Source organism: Oppia nitens, unplaced genomic scaffold (assembly GCF_028296485.1).
Source record: "Oppia nitens isolate AA-2021 unplaced genomic scaffold, nextdenovo-longstitch-racon4-pilon3 scaffold2_pilon_pilon_pilon, whole genome shotgun sequence".
Lineage (NCBI taxonomy): Eukaryota > Metazoa > Arthropoda > Arachnida > Sarcoptiformes > Oppiidae > Oppia > Oppia nitens.
This window is the reverse complement of record NW_026533210.1, coordinates 506,544-516,221: the sequence shown is the minus strand read 5'-3', so window position 1 is coordinate 516,221 and position 9,678 is coordinate 506,544. Positions and strand designations below refer to the sequence as shown.

The following is a 9,678-nucleotide window of genomic DNA, read 5'->3' as shown; positions in this document are numbered from 1 at the left end:
GTGTACAACAAAATAAAAATAATTGTCCATGATGCAATACTGGAAAATTGAAAAATTTTAGACTATCTCTCACTTGTAAATAGTACTAAGTTTTCAATTTATTACATAATCATTACAAACGTTATTACTGTCTCTGAAAATATTTTATTCATTGAATGTATTGTTAATGTTAGAGATTATTGGGTACCAAATCATCGCTGTATTGACTGTATTGACAATACATATGTATTATATGTACGACAATAACAATAAATCAATTAAACAATACGTTTCCAAATCTTTACGGCCGTATCGTCGACTGGTCTGCACTTTTCCTCCTCATCGGTAGTAGTAGTAGTAGTGGTCGGCGTTTTGTTAACCAATACTTTACTACCACCACTACTACTACTACTACTGTCCGAACCGTTTACACGCCCTCCCGTTGGTATCATCCACGGGCCTACTACCTCCCAATTTCCGCGGCCGCCGCCACTGCTGTCGGTCACCGGTATTGCAACCCTTACCTCCTGTTTGTCCAGCAAACCGGTCTCTGTTGTAAACAACAAGTTTTGTTTGATCCGCCGCTGCTGCTGTTTCGGCAAACAATTAGCCACAAACTGGCCATCGCTGCTGCTGTCATTACCAGCGGCGGTGACGGCGGCTGCGGCCCGAAAAACTAGTCCAGCGTATTGATCGCTAATCTGTTGCCAATTGGTCAGCGGCCATAGCTGGTGCGGTTCGCTTTGATTGGCCAGTTGTATGTATACGAAACCAATTGGTATGGACGACAACTGTACGGACAATTGTGGTGACGGTTGACTATTGTTGTCGGCGGCGGCGGCGACGGCCAGTTGTTGTTCGTGTTTGTTGACCAAACGGGTAATGTTTTCCAATGCAGTGCTCAGTATATTGATAGTCCATTCCTGGCTTCGTTCGCATACAATCAGTGCCCGACGTTTGCACGGCTCGTCATACCATTTGCCGATATGGTTACGGGTGACCGACATTTGGACGCATCGGGCGCTACTACCACTGCTACCACTGTTGCCACTACTACTACTACTACGGCTGGTTCGACCGTAACTATTGTAACCGTTGTTATAGCCCGATTCGGTGACCACTACCGGTATATAATCGGGACTACCGTCAGCCCAGTTGCTGTACGGTGTTGTCGCTGCGGTTACTTTATTGCCCAGCCATACCCGGTCGGCAATTTGGCTATAGTTAGCCAACAGTTTTACTGCAAACTGTTGTTGCCGGTCATCGGCGATATACATAAGCCGCGAACGGGTGTCCAGCCGTTGGCATCGGTTAAGTGCCGTCTCCTGCGATGCCCTTTCGGCGATCACTTTCAGACACTTTTGCTTTTCATAGGCCACCCAATCGTTGCATACATTGATGGCTATCTCGTCGACTACGACAGCATCTGTAATAAATTATAAGATTATTATAATTATTATTTTTTTTTAAATTTTAATAATTATTTACCATTGATTGCAATGTTTGCAGTGATTGTAATAGCAAATAGACATATATAATTAATAATCATATTTATGAGTATTTAAGACAAACAAAATAAAAGTTAAAAGTTTTTTAAGTGTTTTGATTGTCAAACAACTATACATTGAAATTATAATATATAAGTTGTTATGAGTTTATATAATATTTTAAAAAAAAAATTTAATTTGATATCTATTTTTGTTTTTGTTTGTATAATATGTTTTGTTTAGATATGTAATTTGTTTATACAATTATTCACTGTTCAATATATTTTTTTTATAGAAATATATATATATATATATATATATATATATATATAATATATATAATTGATTAAATCATAATCTATAATGTTATGAAATATTTTTTGAAATATATTTTTATAATATTGTATTACCCAAATGTTTTGATAATATATTTATATATACTGTATATATATATTGTATAATCTAAATAATTTTTAAATATTTAGAAAAAAATTTATCATTTAGTAACATAACCAGAATATTTTATTTTAAATATGTAATATAAATGTTAAATATGTAAATGTTTGATTAATATTATATATATAGTTTATAATATAATATTTATGTTTAAAAATTAATTTGATATTTTCTTAACATTTTGTTTAATATATATTTTATTTTTATATATATATATTATATTTGTTTATATAAATTATTGAACTGTTCAATATATCATTAAAAATATTATCTTATACTAAATGATTGTTTTTAATTATTATAAATTTATTTATAATAATGTTTTTTTTTGTTTTGTGTAGATATTTCCTTACAGTATTACCCATTAATTTTTATAACTATTAGTATTAATAACAGTATTTAATATCCAGTATTATAATATATTATATCAATACATATAAACTTGATATATATATATATATATATATATATGTATTTAAAGTAACAACAAAAACTTCATATACAATATCAGTTTTGACTAATATATATATATATATATATCATATCAATAAAAAAAATTTCATAACATTTATAGAAAATAAAAATATATTTATTATTAATTAATTAAATAATTATTAAATACTTTTTTTTTTATTTGTCCAGAACAAATTTAAATTAATTTACATTATTTTTTAAAAATAGTTTATAATCAAAGTATTCATATTTGTGTTCAATTTTTTAAAAAAATAAATAAATAAAATCTTTATTATATATTATTCAACAAAACAACAACAAAAAAAAGATTTTATCAAAAAAAAAGCAAAACAATAGGACAATCGGGTATTTCAGACCTACCGTGAGATCAAGTATTCATTGGCTCCGGCCGTCAAACTCTCGGGTGTCGTCCTATCGAAAGTCATATTAAACCTGTCGATGATATACGACAACGACTCTCCCGGTGCCGGTAAACTAATCAATAATTTAATTATTTTATTAGTAGTAGTAGTATTAGTATTAGTTATATATATAGTTTGTTATTATTATTATTATTATTATTATAGGGAACTACAGAAATAAGTAGTAGTATATATTGGGTATCAATGAACAGCCGCTGATAACTATACGCCAATTGACTGACGCACTCAACCAACTTACCGGTGCTGATGGGGATGATGTGAATGATAATCATAGACGCAAAAAAATTGACACTGTATACTATAGTATGGTATCAGTGCTGATGATATGGACAGTTATGAGGCCAGTGCCCGGCTTTATACAGAACTTCCGCTTGTATTTTAAAATTAAAAAAAAATAATATTAAATAATATAAAATTAAATATATCTTTTTAAATACTTTACAATTTATTTAGCATATTCTGTATATATATATATATATATATATATACTGTATATATATATATATATATATATATATATATATATATATATATATATATATATGTATATATATATATAGGAAAAACTCATTATAAGATTACTTTTTATATTTTGTCCAATTATGCATCCAATAAGTTGCCTATAAAGAGACCAAATTGGATTTTTATTAAATTTATTATCATTGTATATATATATGCTAATATTTATAGCACTTATATATAAAAAAAACATTTAAAATAAAATAAAACTAAACATAATATATATATATCATATATATATATATATATATCATATATACTATAAATATATGTGCTTTTTTATAAATACTATACAATTTTTTATTTAGTATAATAGTATATACAGTAGTATAGTGATTAACATTATATATATATATATATATAGGAATTTTTAATTATTATTATAATTTATGAAATGTACCATGATATCTATGGTTATCTATGAATAAATAATTTTATTTATTATTAATTTTGAACAATAATAACGTTAATAATTTATCAAAAAAAAAAGTTATCATGATACCACTTAATGTTATATAATATATATATATATATATATATGTATATAAGCAAAACTTATTATAAGATTATTTATATATATATATATATATATATATATATATATAATATTGTTATAGGTAGTCACTGCCATTTCAATGCTATACTGATTGGTGTTTTAAGGCTATAATTATTTCAATACAAAAGTGATTTTTGTTTGTGTTTAAATTTACTAAAGTGAATTTAACACAACGCTGTTTTATTTTTATTTAAATAATTATATTTTCTTAATACTAAAATCTAGAATTCACTTTTAAAAATGCATTTAAGTGTTATACAGAAAAGTGAATAGTAAACACCTACTTTTAAGCAAAGTTTTATTTTATTTTTATTTAGTATTTCACTGTTAAAATAATGCATTGAAATGTTATACAGAAAAATGAATTGTTTACGCCCAGGGATTAAAGCTGACTCAATACGACCTGATTATTTCTCACGTACACTTTAGTATAAATAGAGGTGTCTTTCAGACACCAAAGTGGGTTCTCTTCTGAGATCAGTTCTCAGTTCTCTTCGGAGATCTCTTCGGAGTTCTCTTGGAGTGCTACAATGTATAACTGTTTATAAGATGAAATAAAAGTATTTGCATATTACTTTGTGTGTATTACTTACTCGTCGCGGCTAGTGGTCTTGGATTGCTGGTGCGTCATGGATTACACTATCGATGTTATACTGATGAAAGCTGACCACAAGAAAGATTACATCATGGATAACATTATCGATTGAGTCATGGAAGTACACCATGGATTACGTCATGGATGGTATTATGGATCACATATGGCTTCACTACAGGCCCATTGGTCCTATAGGCCCAACTGTTCTATAGGATACAGTTAACATAAGGGATAGCAATCGAACGCCGCGCCGATGGGAGTCGTCCTCTTATTACGTAAGCGAATACTCTATAGAAGGGAACTCCGGTACTGTGTCCGCTACACGGTAGGATCTGACCGGTCCGACCAGAGATTAGTGTTGACACGTGACGACGTTGAGTGAACCTTATTGTTGAGTAACCTATTTAATAGTTAGTAATACTATTAGTATTAAAGTATTAAAGTGTTATACGCATAGCCTTAGTATATGCCTATTATTAACATAGTCATAGTTAGTTGTACTATAAAGATATTAAAATAAGTATAGTGACTGTATTATTTAATTTACAGTACTAGTAAATTATTGTTATAGACATAATGTTAATAGAGATATAATGTATTTTGTATACTATAGTTACGATTCTATTATAAGGATAGTATTAGTATATGACTATGACAAAACAGCGGTAAAGTGTACTTATAAGTATAGTATATGCAAACGTAAGCGCTATGATAGGTTAACTCAGATATAGTAATAAGGCACTAGACACGTTGTCTACTGTCACACTGACCTACTGGCCTACAACTGGCCTACAACTGGTCTACTACTGGCCTACAACTGGCCTACAACTGGCCTACAACTGGCCTACAACTGGCCTACAACTGGTCTACTACTGGCCTACAACTGGCCTACAACTGGCCTACAACTGGCCTACTGACCCTAGGTCAAGGTCACATGTCCAAGGTCAAGGTCACACGTCCAAGGTCAAGGTCACATGTCCAAGGTCAAGGTCACATGTCAAAGGTCAAGGTCACACGTCCAAGGTCAAGGTCACACGTCCAAGGTCAAGGTCACACGTCCAAGGTCAAGGTCACACGTCCAAGGTCAAGGTCACATTTCCAAGGTCAAGGTCACCTATACAAGGTCAAGGTCATCGAGAACTGGAAATCGGGTTTTATGTACTGATGCCAATGGTACTTGTTGGAGATCAGTAGGACAAATGGTTATGGAGATATCAAGGAAAACATGTTTACCAAAACAGACCTTAAACTAGACTTTGTACCAATCAGTTGGATATCCGTACGGTAGTATTATACGGATAGTCTATGCAAGGAACAGCATAAACTAAAACAGTCGGTCGACTAAATACTACACAAAACAACACATAGCTTTGTACACAACCAGTGATAGGAGATCCGCTCGCTCCTTAAGCCACACACCGATAGAGATGATAATGCTGGTACGTACAAGGCACAGTAAGGGCTTAGTCTTAAGTATAGTAGGGTTTACATCACGGGTTGATGAACACTCATAGAGTGTACACAGTAAAAATATACCCGTGATAACCCCACTTCCCTTGCATTTGGTGGCAGCAGTGGAGGATGCGATATTCCACAAAAAAAACACAACACGCTTAACCACATGTTCCTTACATTTGGTTACATCGTTGGAGGATACGAAATCCTAAAAGAAACAAAATACGTTTTAACCTAATGTTGCTTACATTTGGTGGAAGCAGTGGAGGATGCAAATTTCCACAAAATACAAATTGATGGATTCACCGATATGTTATACAAACTACTGAAATGAACTAACCAATTATCCGAATAATACGTAATTACTAGACGTATAAACCAAAAGTCACTCGCATTTAGTGACAGTACTAAAGAATTTGAATAAAAGAGATTAACATAACCAGACTGGCGCTGAGTCCGAGCCATATGGCTTTGGGCGTAGCTGGTATATACATACATTGAACTTCAACCTTTCGTCGTGGATCGAATATACTGATTAAAGCACATTGGTAATTTTTAAACCGTTTACATAATTTGGTTAAATCAGTATAGCTATACATTTGGTATATCGGTTATACATTCACGTATGTTATCGGACACATAGTTTATGACAAAACGCTAGTCTATGGGACGTGAGGCATAGTTCTATTGCACTCCCAAAATACAAAGCAAAGTAATCATAAACTATAGAACTCTATTGTAGTGGCCGATAGCGCTGTGTATACATGTATCACTGCTTATATTCAACACATTATACTGAACTGATAAACAATTTTATGTACTCAATGCTCATTTAAACGCATGAGCATCAAGATGAAGCCAACACCTAACAACCACACTACGTTAAAACATAAGTAATTATTTTAATAATGGCTGACGATAACGATACCATACAACTTGTCATGAGAATAGTAAATGTAGACACGAATGCTACGAAGCCATCTACTGGTATATCAACGAAAACTACATTTCACGTACTAGTTAATTTGGACCTGCTCTTATTTGGACTTGATGTTGGTATACGACTTGGTTTAACTGTAAACTTCAGCAGTCGTAACGTTACCGCTCGCATTATGTAAACATAGACATGTTTTCACACAGCACGACACAGACATTTGAAGAATTCTAGTTGTTAAGCACAAGATTATTACGGTTTCGCAATTTGACTCAGTCCTTACCGCCGACATTAAAATGAATACGACGTGATTGTAAAAATGATTCGAGAGGAGGCAAAGGACGTAAAATTAAGAATAGCCAGTATGCTTTCCTGGTTATTATGGTATCAAAGAAAGACGGTGGAGAACAATTAAGCATAAATTATAGAAGACAACGATATTGCTATAGATGACAAATTGCGGATGACGAATCACTGAAGTGTTAGACCGCCTTAAGGCGCTCGTTATTTTAAAACACTTGATGTGACTTGGGGTTACTGGCATATCGAAATGGTTCAGACGTCTTAACAGATTTTGGCACACATAAAAACCATAATGAATATCTGCTGACATATTAGATAAAAGGTATTACATTTCTTTGGGATCAAAACACGAAAAAACATTCAAAATACAATGAATGGGATTCAAAAGAGAAATAAAAGAAGCTTCATCAGACGAGATTTAATAGAAGAAGATAATCATGATTATTAAGAGATTTTAAAAGACAAATCCTAAAAGATTAACATGACAATGAGTATTCCGGAACTCAATTAGGATTTTATGACATGGAAAATTAAAAAGTTTTGAACTCACTGTGTAGTCAATCATAAGTTATTAAATAACTGAGTCATGTCAGTTAAATGAAGAAATGCTGCAGCTGATGGATACCACTTATTATTTGAAATAATCGGAGCTGATATATTGGGCCGTCCCTCCGAAATGGAATTTCAAAATAGAAGATTTTAATGATTGACATAATTAAAAAAAATGAAGACAGTGATGAAGTGTGCAAACCTAGTATAGTAAAATGGTTTGTTGATGAAGTTCTGACGTGATATGGCGCCATAACGATAATACAGTTGGTCAGATACTTCATTGGAGATTTCATAAGAAATCTTAGTTCCTCCATTTGTATACAACACCATATAATTGCTGAAAATATTTTAAATTGGGTTTTGCAATTTTTATCGATATATGGATGTGAAGACTAGTACCAAAAAACGTATTTTAATAAAGACCGCGTGTATTTGCTTTTGGTATTATTATTTGGAGGATGGAAGAGAATTGGTTCAAAGAAATATAATGAATGCGTTTAACGATGATAAATCCCGTTATAGCGCTGACATCGCGATGTTACACACAAGGAGTAGATTTGGTGTCTCTACACAATCCTTCGGAGTAAGGTCTTAGTACCTAATAATAGAACCAATTGGTAGGCCCATACATGATTAAGAAGCGGCAAATTTATACACCATCGAGATGACAATTAAGAAAAAATTTAATTGTGTCGATCGACGAGTTTTACAATGCAATTACAAATCATTGAGAAGAATAGATCGCCGATAGAGGCAATTCAATGAGATTTAACTTTCACGTGATAGACATTTTAAAGATGACAATTATAAAAATAATTGTGACGTTCGACGAGTCTTGAAATGGAATAACAAAACAGTGAGAAGAATAGATCGCCGATAGAGGCAATTCAATAAGATATAGATTTCACATGGCTTAGAGACCATGATGATGATTAAAAAAATAAGTTAATTTCACTCGTCGAGTTTTGCAATGCAATTACATAACATTGAGAGAATAGAACGCCGATAGAGGCAATTAAATGAGATATAATGAGAATAAACAAGTGATCACTATTTAGAATTCTAAGTTATATAAGATGAAAATGTATAATCGTACACAACTTTAAACTATTTGATTTGTTAAAACTATAACGTGATTAGTAAAAATTAAATTTAGATTATTATTAATTAAATTTAAAGTTAGAGATAAAGAGATAATTGTTAACATTAGTTGTTAATTAAAAAATGTTATTAAGAAATAATAATAAATAATAATGGTCAACCAAACGACACCCTTGGCAAATATGGGTCAAGAATCAAGCACAAGAAGCCAACGCTTAATTCAAAATCGTATTACAGATGATTTCTGTTATTTGGCTAAACCATTTAAAGCAACTAAAATGAAGTTTAATAATCCAAGAATATATGTTAATGGATATTTGAAAATTTATTAAATTCTTAAAATAATTGGATTAGGATTTTATAATTATAATAAATTCTGAAAAATAAACTGGTGAATATGTAATAATCGATGACTTGAAGATGACTGCAATATTATTTCAAGACATTCGCAATTGAAAGAAATTGGTATTAAATACCGAATATAGAGTCGATTTATTATGAATAACGATACGAAGACCACTACAAAATAATTTATCAACATAGTCCACTTTTATAAACTGATTGAAGCATAATTTAAGGAATCAAATGAAAAACAAGTTTATTATAAATAAGAAAAAGCAAGATGACATTGGTGAATTTATCAAATATAGTTGGTTTATTATAAAATGAATAAACCGATACGAAGCTGAGTAAGAAATCGAATATTATATTGGTTGATAATGGGTATGAAGATGTTGACTAGAAATTATAAATAAAATGAATAATGAAAAAGACAACGATAACAAACAAACGGACTGCATGTACGTCATTAATTAAAATAGCTTAAATTTTGAAATTTGTAATTA

The 9,678-nt window shown here is 31.3% G+C and overlaps 1 protein-coding gene across 1 annotated transcript; it reads right to left on the bottom strand.

Annotated features, from left to right (window-relative positions):
- Window positions 1-257: 257 nt before the first annotated feature.
- Window positions 258-1,599, bottom strand: LOC128955122 (uncharacterized). Its single transcript, XM_054300761.1, has 2 exons — window positions 1,468-1,599; window positions 258-1,405 (listed from the first exon to the last, which is right to left on the bottom strand). The coding sequence occupies exons 1-2, from the start codon at window positions 1,526-1,528 to the stop codon at window positions 258-260; spliced, it is 1,209 nt and encodes a 402-aa protein (XP_054156736.1). The 5' UTR covers window positions 1,529-1,599.
- Window positions 1,600-9,678: the final 8,079 nt, after the last annotated feature.